The sequence below is a fragment of the Poeciliopsis prolifica genome, unplaced genomic scaffold (assembly GCF_027474105.1).
Source record: "Poeciliopsis prolifica strain line A6 unplaced genomic scaffold, Auburn_PproV2 SCAFFOLD001, whole genome shotgun sequence".
Lineage (NCBI taxonomy): Eukaryota > Metazoa > Chordata > Actinopteri > Cyprinodontiformes > Poeciliidae > Poeciliopsis > Poeciliopsis prolifica.
The window spans coordinates 12,484,197-12,505,607 of NW_026562376.1; the positions used below are offsets into that span (position 1 = coordinate 12,484,197).

Sequence of the window (21,411 nt, forward strand, 5' to 3'; positions counted from 1 at the left end):
TATGCTGTTTTACAATTACAGCAAACTGATGTTGATGCTTCAGGAGACAAAATTTGTAAAAACACACAAAATGTTAGTTATGCATAAGTTAGAACTGACTTTTCTAGTGACATTTTAAGGTGTAATCTGAGAAAACAGGTTACATACTGAATGACATTCATTTAAAACCGATTAAATATGCCCAACAACTATGAAATCGAGTCAGAGTGCACCCTGCTGAATCTGAACACAACCATCTAAAAATGTATCATTTCTGGACATGATGCTAAAAATAGTTCAGATAAATTAAGAGGAGAAATTATGAATAGTCTGTGTGTAATTGAATACCCATACAAACATTGACATAAATCACATTCTACAAATTGAAAGCCTTTAAAAATTTTTTAGTAAAAAAAAAAAAAAAAAAAAAAAAAAAAAAAACTGAAATATTTTGGTTGTCATTGGAAAAATAAGCAACACTTTCAGTTTTTGGTAGTTTATTTTGTCCCCTGGAACAAAACTCAGGTTGACTTAAATTAGTTTATTGAGCTCAATAACTGAGTTTAGAAATGCATATCTTATGATATAATAAAGAGTCACATTACAATATTTAAACAAAGAATGATATTTTCTCAGAGTACAGGGTCGCAGGAAAAACTCAACAAGTTTCCAAAATCCTTCCAGGATGAAGAGTAAAATACAAACGTGTTGAATTCAGACATCATGCTATGATATGATCTTCAGACTGGGTAATTCGAATGTATTGTATGTGCAAATGCATGTGCATACAAATCTTCATAAAATAGATAAAATACAAGACCATTATTGTTTAATCAGCAAGGTTTAGTTGTGTAAAAAACAAACATAGCAGCTGCAGTTATCGTTTAGACCTACTTTCAGCATTACTTCTTCGGTTCAGCAAAGCTCACGTCTTTCTTTCAATTTTTTAAGTCAGAAGGCATCTAAAAGTCATATATTAAAATATATAAAATCATATTTTCATGGCCTTTCTTGCTGGTTGACGCTCTCAGAATCAAAACAGAGTTTCTATATCAGAGTACAAAATATTTCCAGAAACCAGCTGGCAGGAAAACAGTGGTGTCATCCTATGTGTTTCCTCGGACATCAGTAACTGTGACGAATGGGCTGAAGGCTCTCGCCATGACGCTCCGTATTACTGAGGAAGCTGCAACACTTTTGGCTCTTTAACACTGAAAGGAAATGTAGGTCATTAGCTGGGTTCACTGGTGCAGCGTGCAGGGGGAGAGGGATTGCCCAGAGTTTCATTCACAGCAGGATCAGGTCTGACCCAGACGCTCTCATGCGTTGGATTCCTCATCCGTTACGCTGGGGTTCGGAGAGTTCGACATCTCCTTAAAGAATTCATCGTCTTTCAGCATGCTCTGGAAAAACACAGGGCAGATAAAAACATCACACCAGACGTTCCTCAATGAAGGATCACTGGGTGTTTTGAGTCGGTGGATGTTCCTCGACCTACCGTCAGGTTCTGGATTCCCTCAGAGAAGGCCCCGATTTGTCTCACCGTCCCCTCAGAGTCCTCCATCTGCACATAGGGACGCTCAACTTACACTGAGAAAACTAAACACAGGGTGACCAGACCAAATCCCAAGATTTAGGCATCATGCTCATCCTGAGTCTGAGAACAGCCGATGTTCATTTGTCTTGAATAAACTTTGAATTTAAAGTTACATTTTAAAAAAATGATTGAAAAATCTTAGTGCGAGGAGCTCACCTGCTCCAACCTGTCCAGGTCGTCCTCATAGATCTGGAGCTCAAAGCCTTTCTGGAAGCTTCGACCTTTTGGCATCTCCACATCCATTGGGCACACATACTCCTCATTTTCCTCCTGCTTCTTCTTCCTCATCCCAAAGTTACCAAATGACAGCTTCCTTGGCTGGGATGAAACAAAAATAATAAAACATATCAAAATTTGAACTTTTTCCAGCTCTACAAACAGAACCCTGTGAATAAACAAAAGAAGAAATATTAAGACTACCTTGACTTTAGTGGTGGCAGTGAGCAAAGTGTAGTCTGGGTTCTCCAGACATTCCTGTTTGAGCTGCTGGGCCTCTGAGCCAATCAGCAGACTGAAATGTGTGGCCAGGTGGCGACGCAGCAGAGTCTTATTAGGGGGGATGTTCAGCAGCAGAGCCATGGTCTCCACATTGAACCGGGGCTCCAGAACCTGAACAGACAAACACGTGTTGGGAGTGGACAGGTCTGAGGTCATATCCTGCCTCGCACGTTGAAGAGAAGTCAGAGTTTCTCACCATCAGGCCTCCGTGGACGCCACTGCCTCTGAGGTTGGGAGCGTACTCGGCGAGGTCGACAGATCGAAGCCACTCCATCACCCTGTGGTTGGTCCACTGGGAAATCTCTGCAGGTGAAATGTTGTTCTACAAACCAAATGCAGAGACAACATAAGTAAACTAGAAACTAACATAGATGTTCATTTTCAGATGTGCATTAGAAAAAAAACTCAGAAGAGAGAAGACATGAAAACTGACTCAGACATTGCACAAAAAAATGTTGGTTAAACAAATATTGCTGCTTCAAATGGCCTTGTGAAATGTACAGTTTTGCACCATTTCAATATTTCTACATTTATTTTCATACATTTTATATCAAATATTCTAAATAAAATTTGAACTTTCATCTATTGCTTTTAAATAGCAGGCAATCTCACTGCTTCAACTCTGAACACAATCATAACAACATAATACAGAAGTGATAATATTGCTGTATTTTTCAAATTTCAAGTATAAACAGCTTTGATATCAAAATCAGTTTATTCAAAACAAAATAAAGCCTGTGGTTGATTAGATGTTTCACTGCATTATCTTTATGTTCATATTTTTTTCTGACTAAAATAAGCAGGTTTATTCCACCCGTCTCCTCATTTATAGATAATGTTGACCTGTGACGTGTACCTCATCTGACGGTCTGCGGCGCAAACAGTTGGGCTCGTAGTTGTTGAGTCGAAGAACCTGAATTGCTCTCTTGATGCTGAGGTGATGCAGGACACTTCCCACCTTCAGGGAGAGCAGGTCGTCCTAACGGACAGAGAAACCAATGGTTCGGTTTATAAACTTAGAAGTTTATAAGTTTTAGCTTTCAGATAAAACAGCATGAAAATGCAACCCCAGCTACAGAAGAATTCAAGAGGATACAGCAGCAGTTTCTATAAAATATCAGGCCCTTGTAGCTGTCGCAAAATTGAATGCAAACACCCTTTACTAAAGTCAGATCTACTCTCTATATAATAAAATCTTTATGTCACTCATGCACTGAGTAGACAAAGCACAGAAACATCAAATATATCAGGTGGCAGCAGCGCCATCTGTGGTGCGTTCTTTAAATTACAGCTTTGACTGCTGTCAAAAAATGAGGTCAATAAATCGTTTTGCTGCACTTCCTCAAGTGTTCCTCAAATTTTACTTTCATCAAAGTAAAATCTATCACATAAACTCACCACTGTCATATAGTGAAGCATTCGACCATCAACTCTGGCTTCATCAAACTGGGTTTTATACTGAGGAAGACCGATGTCGTCCAACCACCCTGACAGGAAACAGAAAATAAATACATTATTTGTGCAACTGTGGCATACAATAAAGTAAACTGAAAGTCAAGAACACATTTTTATCGTAAAAATCTACAATAAAACCACATAACCTGACTTACTAGTCACCCAGTTGTAGTCCAGCTTTCCCTTGTTATCCTCCTCCTCTGAGCCGAGGGCCTGCAAGGCGAGCTGCAGCTTCTTTCTGTGCAGCAGCTGCTTGATGCCCAGCTCCTAAACATCCATGGGAACAGAAATGAGGAGCCGGCATCCTTGGATACTACAAACCAAGTTCTGGTAGACAATATTTGATCTGACAACTCATTAAACTATTCTGCCATGCCTCACCCTCTCGAGGTCTTGCTGCGACGCCTGCAGCAGAGTCTGTCCCGAGTGGATCCACACACGGGCCATGTTGACGTAAAGGCCCAGACCCTGCTCCTGCAGCCAGTCACAGACCTGATCCTTTGACCAGCGCGCAAACGGAGCGTCCACTTCACTGCAAAAAAGGAGGTTCAACAGATTAAACTGTGGGTCCACAGCAGTGCTCAGACGCTTAAAGAGTTTATTTAAATTTGCATACAAAATGCTTCACTTCTCTATTGAGTCAGTTATTGTACTTAATTGCTAGGTTTTATATTCTTTTCAAATGACAATTTTTTTTGTAATAGTCATTTATTACAAAATGGCACCAATAATATTCTGCTCAACCTGCTTATGCAGAGCTTATGCAGACATCAACATGAACCTTAGTCATTCATAGATGCCGAACAGCAGAACAAGTCAAGGGGGAGGAAAAAAATCATTATCTGTAGAAACCAGTGTATTATTCACTTGGATGAAATCCAATGACTCTTCCTGAGTGAACCATAAAAACATTCGTACACGAGGAAAAGATAATGAATGAGCATCATTTCCACTGTGAAACATGCTGCACTTATTTTCATGTCTTTGTTATTCATCAATTCATTATGTCTGCAAATCATCACACAATAGAGTGAAAACAAGGAAACCACAATCTGGCTTTCATTCTTTACGCTGAATGCACCGACTCACTTGTTGACTCGCTGGAAATCACGAGACCAACCCAGTCTGGGTCCCGCTGTGGCTCGAACTCCGCCTCGCTTGAACTCTCCCTCTGGGAGGTTGTCATCCAGGTTAAATGTGGTCGACTGACTCCGCTTAAGCCTACAGATTACAAATTTGTGTCTAAACATTGGAACAAAAATATAAACAATGCAAGATTTAGTTCTTTTCCACTCACTTCCCAAAGAGTTTTTTTATGCCTTTAGATTTCTTCCTGCTTTCCGGCGTGGTAGGAAGCGTGTGTGTGCTGTCGCTGTTGGATGACCTCTGTGGCACTCCGGCGAGGTCCAGATGGTCGGTGCCCTGTCGCTCTGTTTCAGCTGCACAAACAAATGCCCACACAACACCGTCGTAAGCATGTGAGAGACACACATTGATAAAGGGGGGAAATGCAGCTGCTGCACAGAGGCAGAACAGTGCCATGGAAACGGCATGACTCCAAGACATGGATAAACTGAGGGGCCATGACAGGGGGGCATTAAAGATAGAAGCTCTCTAGCAGGCATGCATCAGACATGAGATGTCTGACTGTTACTGGAATAAAAGCTCAAGTCATTAGTTGTTTTCGATTATAAAAGGGAGCACTTTTATCCAAATGAGTGTTTTTCTTGAACAAGTTTCTGGTGTTTTTGATAAAAACGAGCACTCTACTTCATGCAGACACAGAGGAGCTCAACATACACAGAGTGCATCGACTGGATGTTGAGCAGATGTTTGTGCAACGAAGGAGAAGGCTTTGGATGTTAAAACGATCAGGTGCTGGAGCATTAAAAGGTGCAAACTGAAGAGAAGCAAGCAAACAAAGAATGAAGGGGATGTATCGTAGTTTCCTTAGTTTTTCTGCTGGAGAACTACAACCTTACAGGGACATGTAGTCTTTACTGTACCTAGCATAGGCGCACTTGCACTCCTGCTGCGGTCTTCATGTGTTACAAAGAGCACACAACACAGGACAGCGTCCAACAAAAAACATAAGACAAGAGGGCAGAAATTATGATTGGAACAATAACGGGACGGGGAGGTGGGACAAAGACACAAAACAAAAAAGGACACAGACAGGACAAATGGCAATTGGTGCCAAGGAAACTGACTTCCATATTTAAATGAGGACCACAGTTGGTGTAGGCTGCAAATTATGGTCTTGGTTAATGCAATGCACTCCCAGGGTGTGGCTTTGGAAAAAGAAAATCTCACCCTACAATGAATAGTTTCAGGTCACACATGACAACAGGACATATATTTAGACAAAGTGGAGATTTCTCCCACCGAGGTTAGGGCTGCTGGATGTTTTCTTCCCTCCGCGGATCTTGAAGAAACCTTTCCCAAAAGACGAGCGAGCCTTTTTGGAACCAAAGCCGTCATCTCCGATGGAGGCAGGCAAGGTGGCAGAGGGATTCATAGGCGGCTTTTCACTCATTTTACTGTTTTCTTCACTTGTGGACTGGGGAATAATCATATACATAAAGTCATAATCAGAATTATTCTCCTTTTATAATCCATTAATAATCTTCCTTTCCTTACCATTTCACTGTTGCCATCTTCTAACTGAACCTGGCCGTCATTTTTGCTCAGTTCGTGATTACTGAAAACAACAAAATATTTTTTTTTTACTTGTTTTACTGGAAGTTGGTGTTCTATGTATTTTTTTCACATATCTAATGAAGATTCTAGAACTTCATTTTAACATTTCAACTTTATACAAGTAATGAATAGTATTAAGTTTACATATATATTAATATGTATAAATCCTATTGATGCATATTTAATAACTTTGGATTATTAAATATGCATTTAGTTTGCTATAATATCAAAATAAGATTTTTGTTTTGCTTTTCCCTTCTTGTAATAAAGTTTCTTTCAAAATCAAAGTGGTTTTTAGTGATGAGACTCTCTGCCATAAGTACTCAGATTTTCTCTCACTTGAGCAACTAACACAACGCCTTTCAGTGATGAAAGCACCATTGTATCTGCAGAGAACTGGAGTATGACAGGAAACATTGTCAGAAGACAATGACTTTCTTAAATCAAACATGTGATAACGTCACAATTTAGTACACTGAATGTGCCAGCCAGTGTCATCAACAAGACTGTAAACATATAGAGCTTTCACTGTTGCATTTAGTAGGTAGATGTGTGCCAATCCTACATAAACTACTAAGTATCGCCACTGAAACAACAGGACCAACTTGTGGTAGCAACACATATGAGAAACAATCTTTAAATATTTGACCTTTGGCCCTCTGTCTGTGCATGCTCTAATAGTCGAACTGGATCAGCGGGACTGGGAGAGGGCGACGAGTCTTCACTCAGTCCACTGAGTCTTTCCAGCTGATTGTGAATTAAACAGAGAAAAACGTAAAAGAGACATTAGATTATTATGGGTGTGAGAGCTTACTGTTTTGAATTTATTTTAATTCACAGTTGGAAAAATAAAAAGGTAAAAGCAAGCTGAACAATTGGATCTTTTCTACTAATAATACCAAGTTTCTCAAAATACACCCAGTCTTTGTTCTCACAAACCAAAACATAAAAGTACATTATATTTTCTTCCACAAACCTCATCTGGCTTCTTTGTTTGCAGCTGTTCAACATCTGTAATGTCTTGCTTTTCAGATTCCACAGAGCCAGAGCTGCCAGACAAGAAGAGACTGGATCCATCGCCGGGGCTCTCAAGCCGCTCGGCATCTTTTGTTTTTTCTGAAGTGAACAACACATAGCTGTGCTTAGTGTGACATGTAACAAGAGAAATGAGGTTAATGTTGTCAGCTACCAATCATAACCCTCTGCCAGAACAATCCCATGTTAATAATTATTGAATAAATGAAACAAAAATGCTGCATCTGGAAAACAGAATTACATAACCCAAGAAATTCAGATAAAAAAGAACTTGGGAGCCATCAAAACTGTACAATTTTGGTGAAAGTATATTTTAATTCATTAAAGGATTTGTCTGTAGAAGCAAAGTCTAACCTTTTTTCCCTTGTACCGACATCACCATGTCTTGAACTTTCTTGTATCGCAAAAGCGACTGTTTGAGCTCCTCTATCTTACGATCCTGCACAGGAAAATACAACAATGAGAATTAAAAACGGTTCTTTTTTATCTAAAGGTTAGAAAATTGTTGCGAAACATACCTTTTCTTCATTTGCTGCCATAAGTGACTCGACCGCCTTTTTCATTCTTTGCACTTCCACATCTGGTGAGGACAAATATGATTTAAAGTTCCGCATAAAAAAGCTCTGTTAAAAACACATTTTTGGGATGCATAAAAAGCCTGAAAGTAGAGAGGAGCTGGGATAAACTTCAGTCTACTCAGGCTGCAAAATTATAGTCACTCGAGTGACAAATCATGATTTCAATTATTTAACTTTGTGAGAACATTTCCTTTTATCAGAACACACACTCCAACACACGGTTCTATAAGATATTTGTGATCAGCATCACCAGTAATCAGCATTTATTATTTTAGGCTTATTTTCAGCAAATGGGTAAAATAAAAATAAAAAAATTAATACAAAAAAAAAATTATCTCAAGGCAAGAAAACATTTAATAAACCTTATGTAGTTACTACCAAAACTGAAAACCTAGTTCAGATCTTAAAGGATTAAGTGGAAGGTAGTACTGGTTGATGATAAAAACATGTTTTAAAAAGCTGATCTGCACAGCGGGTGACCATCGAAGAGTCATAATTGGACTGTACATGCTTTGCTTGTACTTTATCTGATCCTTAAGGATCGATCAGTAGATCCACTGTGTTTTCCAAATGTAGAACTGCTAACACATTTAGAAAAAAATCCCTGATCTATTATCAACAAGGTAAATTGTTTAGGGTTTGTGTATTCCTCTTCTGCATGGTATTATTATATAAAACTGTAGATGCAGCATGTTTAGTGACAGGGACTAATATCTCCTGTTCCAGTAAATTTTACATTGATTTGTGGAGCTTTCCACAGGGAGTGTGTCTGCTGACTAAAATGAAATTGTTCTGTGCAATTTATCTTTTTATAAAGTAAATATGACTGAGAGGAACAAGCACAAATGTGACAAAGATACAGGCAGACAACATGAGATATGATTTCAGAGGTTAGGAGAAACATCAGCTGCTGGTGTGAGCAAGGAAAGCTTAAAAGAATTTTGAGGAGAGGCATTATGGGTAAATGAGGTGATTTTTGTTGGAAAACATGAGAGAGATGGATGTACAGCTTGAATGGTTATAACAGGACTGAATTCCTCATTCCTGGTGAAAACACAGAGCCAACCGTTCTTGTTGCTTTTTTTTAGGTTAAACATTAAAAACACAGTGAGAGACGATGAAAAGGTCCATACTTCAGTTTATTTAGGACACGGTGCAACATGGAGAACTACTTGCACTTCAATGAATTATAATGGACAAGCAGAGTTCAGATGGCTCATGCTCGTTCATGCAACAGGGACTAGGGTGGGTGCGGTACTGAAGTGTAGCAATAAAAAGGATAAGACCCCCTTACGCTTTTCTTTCAGCCTCTTTCTAAGCGTTTCATCTGGATGAGACACTACACAGGATGGGGAAAGAAAATTACGAGAACTGTGAAGAATTTAGCCCTAAATATCACTGATATCGGATACGAGAGATCGGATCTTAAAGCATGCTCAAATTTCAGCGAGGCTTGTGATCGGTTACATTCCCCACCTCTTTCTAGGCCATCAGGGCTGCTTGTGGCAACAGGCTTGAAGGCCGTGTCATCCTGTAGTCTCCTCATTTCACCATCTTTGCCCTCCAGCTGCCTCCTCAAAGACAACAGCTCCTCCTGTCCAAAAGAGGACAAGAGTAAGAGTAGGTCCCTGTCCCCAACCCAACAAGACAAACAAACTACAACACAAAGGTTCACAGATGCCGACGTGGCACAGAGGCACGGAAACCACACCTGCTCAGAGGGCAATGTGTGTGAGGTGGGCGACATGCACAGATGTCTTCAAGAACCAAAGCACAAGATGTACCAAAACTAATAATGAAGGAAAATCAAGCACAGAATAAATATACCTAATTGTAAGTAACAGCTTAAAAGTAAGGGAAACAGTCAGACAAGAGTAGAAGGAGAAAAAGAAAAGCACTACAAAAACTTCACATTAAAGCATACCTGTGGTTTGAACAAATGTTTGCTGACACGACTGCTCTGCAGACTAGAGGAAGCTGTATTTATAGATGCACTTAACTTTCTAGGTTATTTTTTTATTGTACTGTTAAAGAAAATGTGTGGGACAAAAGATCAACATCACATTACCAAAAAAAAACAGAAACCTAAAGAACTTAGCATGTTTATTTTTGCTGCCGTTTAAAAAAAAAAAAGAGGCAAAGGGAGAGGTCAAAAACCATAATCATACAGCAAGCACCACATTCAGCCTGAGAAAAGCCAACCTTCAGAGATTGGAGTTTGTGCTCCTTCCTCTGTTTCTCATACTGCATCTGGCCCATTTTGATTTTCATGCTAGAAAGCTTAGCCATAATGGACTAGTAGTAGAAAAACAAGTGAAACAAAGAAAAAAAGTAAAAGAAGTACAGAAACGATCAAGGCAGCAGAGAAGACAAGAAAAATAAGCACAGATATTCTAAGTACGACAGTTTCATCATAAGGATCACAGCTAACGAGGTAAGGCAAATTAAAGCCCACAAAGTAAGTCCACGACAACAGACTGGCACTACCTGTGTTCTAGCTGAAGGGCTTTTATTTCAATCTGATTGAACAAAGTTGTCTTTTTCAAACTCATCTCAGTTTCATTCCAAAATGATTTTGCTGATTAAAACACCAGAGTCAACTCACCTTTGTGGACTTAAGTTTCTTTTCATACTGCAGTTTTTCACTGTCCAGCTCTGTCAGTCTGTACCGAAGTTCATTAATTTCAAGAATTAAATCCTGCAGAGGTCAAACAATATTACACATTGATATATTAATAGTTTTATACATTTTTATTTTTACATACATGTTGTGCACTTGTTCAACCACAGCTGAAAATACAGTATGCTACAAACCCCCCCACAATCATTAGACTAGAACGTTATTAATACAAAGAGTGAATTTGGTCTGTTTGCTTGTTGACTTTATTTTTTATAATAAAACAAAACGCAGGAGAAAAGTTGTGAAATAACAGCCGTAATCTAGTACAATCTCATTCTTCCTCAAAAAAACTTTGAGTGAAATGATGAATTTAAAAAAAATATATAGGATTGTGGGTATGAGCTCTCACAAGTACAAAAATCATAGAAAAAGAACCAGATGCAATATTTGTATAATAAAGTCGAAACAAATTCTGTAAACTATTGCAGATGTGTTTGAAAGAAATTCCTCAGATAGTAAAGAGTCCAAAACAGGAGCAGAGATAAACTGAAAGGAAGCTGTGATTTATGAGCGGTGAGCTGGGAAACTGACAGCAGCTTTTTGTTCCCCAGTGGAGTGGAAGAGACAACCGCGATGAAACAACAACATGATGGGTTTGAAAGCTTTCCAAACCTTGTGCAAATATGATCTGTTAGCAGGGATCTCCCAATCTCCAATAAACATTTTAAATGTTTAAAGAACCTTCAGTCAAAACGCAATAAATCCAAAAACTTAAATTTGACAGTCTCCACCATTATGTTTTGTGCAAGACTCAGTGTCACTGCAAGTATTTCTAGACTAGGATAGTAATAATAATAAAAAAAAGGATTAGATTCAGAGTTAAAATCCATATTTCAACTTTAAACGTAGTTCACTAACCTCACTGTCCCTAAATCGGTCAAAGTCCAGTCTCTCTTTGTCCAAAGAGTTGAGCTTCAACTTGAGGTTGGACACTTCAGACATCAGCTCGAGTTTCTGCGTCTCCAGAGCCGTTCTGCACAGAAGCTCCTGGGATGATAAGTAAAGGAAAAATTCTGATTCAAAACAACACAGCTATGCTGCACATATAATTCAGTTCTGTTTGGTTCTTCTGTGGTTAGTTTGCGTCTGGGTTTTATTACATTGTCAAAAATAAACACAGATACACACCTGCTGCAGCATCTCCTCTGTGGCGTTGAGTTTCTCCCTGTGCTCATCCAAACATATGTCCAGATCACGAATCTTCTCTCCCTGCGCCTCCACCTGATCAGTCAGCACACTCACCTGCATGAAGCCAAAAGAGGACTGCTTTGATGGAATATTTACGTTCCATAAAATTTCAAGTGCAACGCAGTCAGACTTTGACCCCTAATAACACATTTGCCCAGTTTGAAGGGTTAAAAGAAAGAACCTTGTTAACCTTACAGACAAACACTTCGATTTTAACTTAATGTGAGATTTTCTATGATCAACATTTAAAAACCAAGTTTGATGTTTTTACTGGGTGAAAGTTATTCATCCTGCTCAGCACAAAGACTCATAAAACATGCTAAACATGCTGACACACTTTGCTATAACAATTAAAGTCAGCTGACGCTTTTGAGAACTATGCAGTTAATTTCAAAGCACAAACTTGCAGCCAACAATTCAACAGTTCTAATTATTTAGAAATGAATTGATAAATATGAAACATTAAATGTTTCTGCAAGTCTAGACTAAAGCCCTTTCTGTTTAAACCACATTAAATGGGACACTGATCAGCATATTTAATGTGCATTGATGATTATGATGATGGGACTTTACAAACTCCAATGTTTGTTACTGGCTTCTCAATTCTTGACTTTGTTGTTTTTTTGTAATTTTGCACTGCCTTGTTGCTGAAATGTGCTATACGGATACATTTGGTTGATTGCTTAATTAATATCTGCATTTTGCTGATATATGACATGTTGTTGAATGGGTACCTGAAGCACCAGGGATTCCTTGTCACCTTCTAATCTTGACAGCCTTTCTTGATAGTGGTCACCCCCACCCAGAGAGATGTGCCCATTGGACTGGAAAGGGATAAGAAAAAACAGATTAGACACAAAACTCAAACATTACCAAACCTATCAAATAATGATCACCTGTGTTTTAAATTGTCTAAAGATTTCTGCAAACTTTTTTCCCCTAATCAAACCAGGACTGCCTTCACCGTCTGACCCTGCACAAACAAAACCTTACAAGGCTAAAATAAAGAAATGCACTCAGCTGTATGGTTAGTGTTACAGCATAACAGAGAAACGGCACATGGCATTTAGCCCATCACTCTTACAAACACTGATCTGATTCCCAAGAAGTCAGCATGTTTCTTCCTACACTCTGGCTGCAACATTAACACTACCAGCAGTAAACCATTTTTCACCCAAGGAAGTCAGCAGAGCTAGACAACCATGTTTGCGCTGAGCAAACAAATCACTTGTACACAAATGAAGGCAGAAGATTTTGGTTACAGCTGTTGGGCATTCATTGGACTTCTTAAGAGCAGAAAGGCCAACATTTACTTTTGTTTTGTATTAAAAAGAAAAGCAGAAAAGATGAGGCTTTTAAATCATGCCTTAGAAAGATCAATTAAGTGACTACAGCAAACAAATGTCTATCTTTAGAAGTTAATAATATGAGTTCACAGATCTGAGTCTAATGCAACATATACAGTCTGTCCATGATAAAAGGCTCTCACCAGGTTCCCATGAAGCCACTCGACCAGACTGTCAGCGGTGGAGTCAGGGATCTGGCAGCGGAGACTTTCCCTTTCCTCTGTGTCCATTAACTCAATCACACTCCGCAGGTCCTCCAATAGGTGGAGCGCTCGCAGGCTTCCCATGAATGGAGAGGTCGGCGACTGACAGTCAAACAGACCGTTGGAATAGTCCAAGGCCTTTGAGCCTGAGGCAAAGAGGCACAGAAAGCATAAAACCTAATTATGCAGGCAGAGCAGGCAACCAAACTTTTCTGTGGCCCATTTTTATGTAAATATTGAACAGGCGTTTACTATAAACTCTTTTTAATTTGCTGTCACAAACAACTGTTTTATTGATATTAATGATAAAATGCATACACAGTAAAGAAAGTACTTATAAAGTGTGTGGCTTAAAAACACACAGCAAAAGCAAGCAGAGCGTAACAGCTTAAAACCATTCAGACGTCATATGATATCTGTGTAAAGGTCAGCTGTACAAAAACCATGAAAACACAACAGAAAGTCTTTTGAAGTTGGAACAGACAATTTACTGCTGTTTTGCTCAAAAACTGCTAAAAGAGGCGCCGGTCATTTTTACCTGCTATTATCCCATCCATCTGCTCTAAGGCAGCCGCCAGCATGTCGCTGGCGTCAGACATCATCTTCAGTCACTGGCGAACCTTAAAAGTACAATGATAACCATAAGAAGTGGAAAACATTGAACATTACAATTTAAAAAAAAAAAAAAGGCAGACAACATTTATGTTTTGGAAGAACATTTCTAAACATTGTGGTACACATTAATCTTAAGACTGTGGAAAAAGCATTCACATTTTTGCAGAAATGCTGCTGGATCATAATCCAGAACAAAGAGAAAGAGATTGGCTGCTGTCAGCATCAGGTGATTTGCGTTACTGCATCCATTCAGAGAAAAAACTGTTGTGAGTGCAATAATCATTGGCTAATACATTATGCATTTTACAGACTGATGTAATATTATCCAGTGGAACAGTCTCACGGCACCCAATGCTCAAACTGGAAACAAACATGCAAATTGCTGAAAATCCATGAGAGGTGAAAATAGATAAGATGAAATAAGGAAACTGGTACATACCGTAATATTTAGCTATATTATTAGGACTGGGAGATTTTTTAATATTGTAAAGCCATATACATCAGGACAATAATCTCTAACTTGCAGCCAGGACCACAATTTAATGTTTTAGAATAAAAGAACCTTCATGTGTAGAAATGGCCCAGTCAAAGTTCAGACTTCATCCTAATGATACTGAGTGGCACAACTCTCCATCCAATTTGACTAAGCTTCAGCCATTTTTTGCAAAATAAAAATGTAGACTCTAAATTCACAAAGCAGATAGAAATGGATAAAAAGAAAAATGGGATTTGAAATGAGCTTTTGAAGATAATGCACCCTTTTACTATTACACATTACTTTGTTAGCCTATCACTTACAATCACAATAAAAAAGGCATTAACATTTATGTTTGTAATGTAAGGAAAACATCAACAGTGGAGGAGAATAAATACTTTTGCTACAAATTATGTCAATCAACAAAACAATTCACTAGCTTTTTAAAACTCAATAATATTCTCCAAATTCTCTGATGATTGACGGTAAGCCTAATAAAAAGTTCCCAGCAAGTTCCACACAGAATGTATGCTTCAGGTTTAAGTATTTAAAGCTCAAAAAAGGAACTAATTAACTAAAGCAATTTCATATTATCTAGTCAAATCGCTAGACAAAAAAAGCATAGAAACCATGCAATCACGAATAAGTTTAGTTATTTAGCATTCCACCCTGAAATTAGGCAGGCACTCAAATCTAAAAATAAAACATGCTGGGAGGTAAATTATTATGTGTAACGAGTTAGACTGGCAAAAAATAAATAAAAGTATATATTTAAAAACATCAAAACAAGAATTGTGTTACAATTTCCAACATCCAAGAATCATTTTTATTGTCATTTTGACAACAAAGGCTCAATTTCTTGAAATGCACAAACATTTTTCAGGTAGACTGATGAATCATTCATTTTCAAGCATTAATCAGGCCATTTACCTAAAATGTCGGTACACAGAATGTTCAGCCAGTAAGACAGTGGACACTTTGTTTGGAGCAGTGTGAAGACACATTTTACTGTCTCAGTCTTGGACATCTGCCCCGAGAACACAGCAGGCCCTTTATCTCTCTGGATGTGAAATCACACCACTCTCCTGCATTTTCATGCACACATCAGAAGTCTTCTTCCTTTAATCGCCCGCCTCCAAACCTGGGAATGCTCCACCTTTTTAAAACTTTATGGAAACCCCCCACCTACCAGGCGCTGTTATTCTAGCATTTTGGAGGACAGACTTTCCATTATGTGTAAAACAGGAAAGTAAAGAGATGCAAGGTTCGTCACAAAACACTGCGGGGTGGGAGGAGACGAGGGGAGCCAGCACACCACCGGAAAACACTGAGCACTTTCCACTAAAAATGCTTCATTCAGGCCGCCTGCAGTAGAGGCTTACCCCACATTCTGGCAAACATACATAGACATGACATTTAAAAAAAAAAGGCCGGGCAGAAACGGACCAAAATGTTGAAGCCTTAAAGCATGTTACTGTGCTAGTTGTGTGCAATGAAATTATGGGAGAGACAAAAAAATCTGAATATGTTAAAAATAATAAAACTACAATTTCAAAACTGTTGCACTTTATTTCCTCTGGTCCTAAGGTTTTGAGTTCTTCCAATGAGATGCCAGAGAAGATGAGAGCAACAGAGCTGCTGCCCACTGCCAATCAGCAGGCTGAAGGTTTAAGGAAGACTACTGCCCTTCTTCTAAAAATATGTCCAGCCGCAAAAACAGACAATTATCTAGCATCTCGTGGCGTAGCGGGTAGAGCGGCACCTCCTTGCGGTTGTCTCGGGTTTGACTCCCGACCTCAGTACCTTTGCCACATGTCTTCCCCCTTCTCTATGATCCTTTTCCTGTCTACTGACTGATGCAAAAATGGAAACAAAATGTCACTGGCACCATCCAAAACTGAACAAAACAAAACAAACAACAAAAAAAAACATACAGTCAATTATATGGTGAGTGTTTATAAATGGATGTTTTAAAACTGGAGTTGCCTAGCTATAAGCAGCATGTGTTTTAAAGTTGTTCACTGGAGCAGAAAGCCCAACTAATAAATCAAGTAATATCTGCTTGTTGCACTTGTGTTGCGCTCTAAAAAGAACAGAAAAAGGTAATAAATGTTCGAATTTGTGATTATTAATTTGTTCAGGTGGAACAAAATCTTGTCATATGACATTGAATATCACAGTATTTCTTGTTGAGGTGATGAAGTTGGCATAGAAGATGCCCCAAATAGTCTAAATCATTTGTTTGGCAGCATTTTGGAATGTTTGATGACCACCGAGCGAAAGACAAGACATAAACATAAGCAGTGCAAGTTATTCAGATGCTGAAGGCATCACTATGACAAACCATGGCTGGATATCTAGGGATGCATTGAGCTGCATCACAATCACAACTCATGCTTTCAACAGCAACTGAGGAATGATAAATGTCCTATTGTCTGAAGAAATTCAGACAATAAAGATGTCAGTTTGCTGAGGTTGGATAGTCAAAATTAATAAAAATGCATAATTTTGGTCTTTGAAGAAATATTAAAATCTTGTCCTGTCATGTTTTGTGAGTTCAAGATCGTGTCTTGTGGATTTAATGTGCAGTCCTTTTTTTGTTTTGTTTTCAACACTCAGACAAAAACTAAATGCACACGTACAATTGTACGGCAGTGTTTAAGGTCGTATATAAATCCAAAATTTTGGGATGGATAATGAAACAGAGTTGTTCATATATTAGACCAGCATTTAGATTTTCTAAGCTAAGCTCTTAAAGCTTAGTTTATAAACAACATGAATGATGGAACTATGGCATCATTGTTATGAGCATAATACTTTCTTAACTGGCTATGACGCAATTAAAGTCACTGTGAAACCGCAAAAGACTGTGGCAAACAGAATCTGGAAGCTTCGATTACAGTCCTGTCAGCAAATTATACCACAAAGACCAAGATAAGACTTTCATTATTTTGAAATCTTAGAAAACATCTCGACATTCTCCTCTATCAAGCGTGCACAAAAAGATAAATCACCGTCACTCACTGCAGAATATGATGAAGCTAACAGAACTGGAATGGGAGCCTGCGGGGCATACTCTTTAAATACCTGAACCACTCAGTCTCTTTGTCTTCCTCAGAGGAAGAGCAAATGTGGGTGAAGGGAACACATGACTTTCAGCAAACACACTTCAAACGCAGCAGACCAGGTCCAGACATGCTGCTTTGGAACCTGCTGTCCATGTGTCAGGCAGCTCTGAACAAATGCAAAAAACCTGTCTGAACACTTCCACACTTATATCCTCATGGATGCCTGCAGAACTAAACAACTCAGAGGACATAATTGCTTAGAGAGACACTTGTCTTTAGTCATATAGTCTGAGTCATGTTGCAAGCAGACATGGCAACATTATATGCGATGTCTTTACTGACAAGTCATCACAACTGAGCATAGATTTGGATCTGATCTTTATCTTATCTAAAGCACATCATAGAGGGAGCAGATTCCGATATAAAACTTGCTGTTACACTTTGAACTGGATTTTGTCTGTGTGGTTTTACTATCTAAGGAGATATCTCAGAAAATCCCAGCACCTTTCATGTAAACAATGCCTCGCCATCTGCATTTCTCCAAGCATAACTGACACAACTATTAGACACAAAGGGAACTCCATTATTCAACATTCCGGGTTATTTTGACTGCAAGGCATGCAACGCTACAGTGCACAGGACGCTTACAACCCAGCCTGCCTCAACACTCTCATTCTTGAACATAAAAGATCCTTAAAGCTAAACTGTAGAGACATAGAAAGCACTACAATCGGAAAGTAGCCCTACCCTTTTGGAAAGACCAGCCTGATAACCCACAGCGACATCCAGAAGATAATGAATACAAGGGGAAGAGTGGACCATAGTAATTGCTTTGAAATCCTTCAACACTTGTCCCTTCAGGCTGAGAATACCATTACAGTCCATCCTCACTGGACAATCCTCAGAGTTCTCAAAAAATTCCTGGCATTAAAAAAAAAAGAAAAAAAAATCTCCCACAATCCCTTGGAAGCTTGGCATCTGCACATGAACAGGAAACAGAAAAGCAGCCTTGGGGTCTCATGTCTCTAAAGGGAGAAAGAGTTGGGTTTACACCCGAAATGTAACCAACTTTAACAGCCTGTGACTGGCGGTGAAAAAGCTTGAAAGAGAGGAATTTACAAACCCGGCAAATATTGTTCACTTTTTTTCTATTTTTACTTTGATAGCATAATGATTTCCAGGGACATGGCAGAGTGGATCCAAGCCTCTCCACATAAAGACACCATATTTCGACTCATGGATAATTTTCACCTTCACAGAAATTCCACAGGAAAATAAAAAAAATAAATAAATAACTGCAGCTATATATATATAACGCCTCGGGTTTAATGTAGCAGCACAGTAACGATGCCTCAGATATTTCAGCCTGTGTAAACAGGGTTAGGGCCTGCAGAACGTCGCTCCAGAATAACCTACAGCTATTTTCAAACTCTGTGTGCAGGCAGAACACATCATCACTAATTTTGTAACAGTTAATGAAGGCCTGTGTGGCCAGGTGATAAAAATGCAAAGTTAGGGCAATACTTTAGCTTAAAAGGTGATCCAAAGTCAGCACAATATGGAAATTAAATGTTTGAAATAATTAAGGCCTGCAGTGATAAAATCTCCAAGAATTTCCTGCCTGTGTATGCACAGACTCTTATAAAAGATCCATTTATGTTGGACAGCGGGACACATTCTTTTCACGTTACTCACAGGTTGTGCCTTAACTTGATTAAAATCGCATTCTGAAGTTGTTCTAAATTGTGCAAACGTGTTGCAAACTCCAAGCCTTCCATTAAGTGTGCTACTATCAGCAGGACATTGGCTACAATTTGATTATTTTATCGTTTTTTGGCACTGCTGGTTGTGTAATCCCTGGTGAACTGTTCTTTCATTTGCTACTAAAGACTGCAGTTTTAAAATGCCCAAAATATAACAATATTTCCATGAAAACAATTCCATGCTTAATTCAGGCTAAATATTTTCTTTAGATGAGTTAGTATTACGTTTACGAAATGTCAGAATATTTATTTATGTATTTTTTTAGCTTTTTAATTTTTTTTTTACTTCCATTACGCTTTGCATTTAAACTATTTGGGAGAGCACAGATGATGACTTCATAGTTTGGGAAGGTTCTGATGTGTTAATTCAGGGCACACATGTGTATTTTGAGGCAGCATCTTAAATACACTAGTTCCTTAAGTGACACCATAGAAAAAAAAAACCAAATCAGATGAATAATCAGTAAGACAATTGGGGACCTGAACAACTTTAGCTCATCCTTGGCTTCAGTTTTCTAATACCTAGCCTCAATGTAATCTAAACTGCACTTTAGATTGTTTTGCCCTCAACTATTGCCAGCATCAACACCGTGTTCAGGAAGGATACACGTTTTGTGTCCCAGAGATGAACAATTTAGTAAAGATGCCAGCTTACACTGACAAGAGAATGTAAGTATTCATAATAAAATGACTCTGAATAGCCACTCAAAGAAGAAATCATTACTCCAAAACGAACATAAAAAGTACATTCGCAAGAAAAAGGATATTTGCAATATCTTTCCAAATATCAAATATTGCAAATATATTTGGAGAGATGTCTTTGTGACCTAACAAAACTAAAATAGAAGTGTCAAAATAAGCCATTTTAGCATTTAGAAAAAATGGGGGACAACTTGGAAACCAGAGAACACCATCCCAACTGCAAAGTACAGGGGTGGCAGCATCATGGTTGATTTTGCTGGAGGCGGGACGTTTGCATTTCACAAACAGTTTATCAATCGATTTTGATCGCAGTCTAATGCAAAAATTGTGTTTAAGCAATGTGACCTACAATCCCGACTCAACTGTCCAAACTCTTGTCAGGAGGAAATTAGACTAGAAATGTAATTCTAACTAATCTGAAGCAGGAAATGTTTGGGTCTGATTTAAGGCCATAATTTTAGCAGCTTTTAAAACACTAATACAAAAACAAAAAAAAAAATATCCTAGCTCCTTTCTCATTTCCATTGTGAGATTAGCCTGCAGACAATCCTACTGTTTTGGGAAAATATTATAAAACAAGGACCAACTAGTCTGAAGGGTCGACTCAAGGGCAATACAACATCTGCTCAGGTTTCAAAGATTTGGAAAAGCAACATCCTCCGAGGTCAAACGTTTTAAGGAAACATAAAACTGCTTTGTTTGAGGAAAAAAAAAATCCTGAAGTGGAAATGAGTGAACCCCTCCTATGTGCAGAGGCCAGCTATTTTTAATATGATTTTTTGCCTTATCCCATTTTACTCTATAAACTTTGAGAAATTGAGGCTTAGATTATATTGCTTGATTATATTTAGCTGGTTCACGTGTAAGCAATAAAATTACTTACTTGTCGCTTTACTTAACGGATACCATTTTTAGCTCTGCCAAAATTTCCCTTTTATTTAAAAAAAATATAACCCTATTTTCTAACCTTTTGCTTGCGCTCTTTCAAATGTGATAATTTGTTTTTACGTAAAGCTCATCAAACATAAGAACTTAACTTTTGTTCACCGCAAACACACCGAGCAACAAGCCGCTGACTGTCAACAGACTTCCGACCTCCTCCTTCAAAGAACCGTTGAAACGGTTAAAGGTTCAACAAAACTAGCCGTTAAAACTACGACGGACCAACATGAGCAGCGGGACGCCGCCGCTTGAACGAAGTTCATCAAGAAAGAAGAAGCAAACAAATCACGGCCAAAAGAGCAACCCTTCCTCTTACCTCCACCCCGCTCGAAGGAATCGGCTTTTCCGTTGATTTGATTTCCTTCTGATAAAGTTAAACTCCACAGTTTCTGAACTTCTCCGTACCCAACCAGAGAAACCCCCAGTCACTCCGCATCGCTACGCCATGATGTCGATGTGACACGGCAGTGGGGGGAAAGTTGATGACGCCACAGTTGGGAAAAAAAAAAAAAAAAAATCCCTCCCCGCTTTAGTCTGGATTGGTCCGGGAGCAGGGATTTTTGGGTGCGCACCATTTCACATCCAGA

At 38.7% G+C, this 21,411-nt stretch overlaps 1 protein-coding gene across 6 annotated transcripts; it reads right to left on the minus strand.

The window, feature by feature from the left end:
- Window positions 1-459: 459 nt before the first annotated feature.
- Window positions 460-21,298, minus strand: ppfibp1b (PPFIA binding protein 1b). 6 transcript variants are annotated; one of them, XM_055034196.1, is made up of 27 exons: window positions 21,141-21,298; window positions 13,798-13,879; window positions 13,200-13,405; window positions 12,445-12,534; window positions 11,651-11,764; window positions 11,381-11,509; window positions 10,448-10,540; window positions 9,319-9,436; window positions 9,137-9,181; window positions 7,783-7,844; window positions 7,619-7,703; window positions 7,206-7,345; window positions 6,879-6,976; window positions 6,170-6,230; window positions 5,915-6,089; window positions 5,536-5,568; window positions 4,827-4,968; window positions 4,619-4,750; window positions 3,911-4,061; window positions 3,685-3,796; window positions 3,473-3,561; window positions 2,931-3,053; window positions 2,271-2,396; window positions 1,997-2,185; window positions 1,733-1,894; window positions 1,478-1,543; window positions 460-1,382 (listed from the first exon to the last, which is right to left on the minus strand). In XM_055034196.1, exons 2-27 carry the CDS (start codon window positions 13,859-13,861, stop codon window positions 1,299-1,301), a joined length of 2,889 nt encoding a protein of 962 aa, XP_054890171.1. In that variant the 5' UTR covers window positions 13,862-13,879; window positions 21,141-21,298; the 3' UTR covers window positions 460-1,298. The 6 variants fall into 6 exon arrangements, with proteins under 6 accessions (XP_054890171.1, XP_054890209.1, XP_054890181.1 ...); XM_055034234.1 differs by having other exon boundaries at window positions 1,478-1,578; XM_055034206.1 differs by lacking the exon at window positions 21,141-21,298 and adding an exon at window positions 20,941-20,996.
- Window positions 21,299-21,411: the final 113 nt, after the last annotated feature.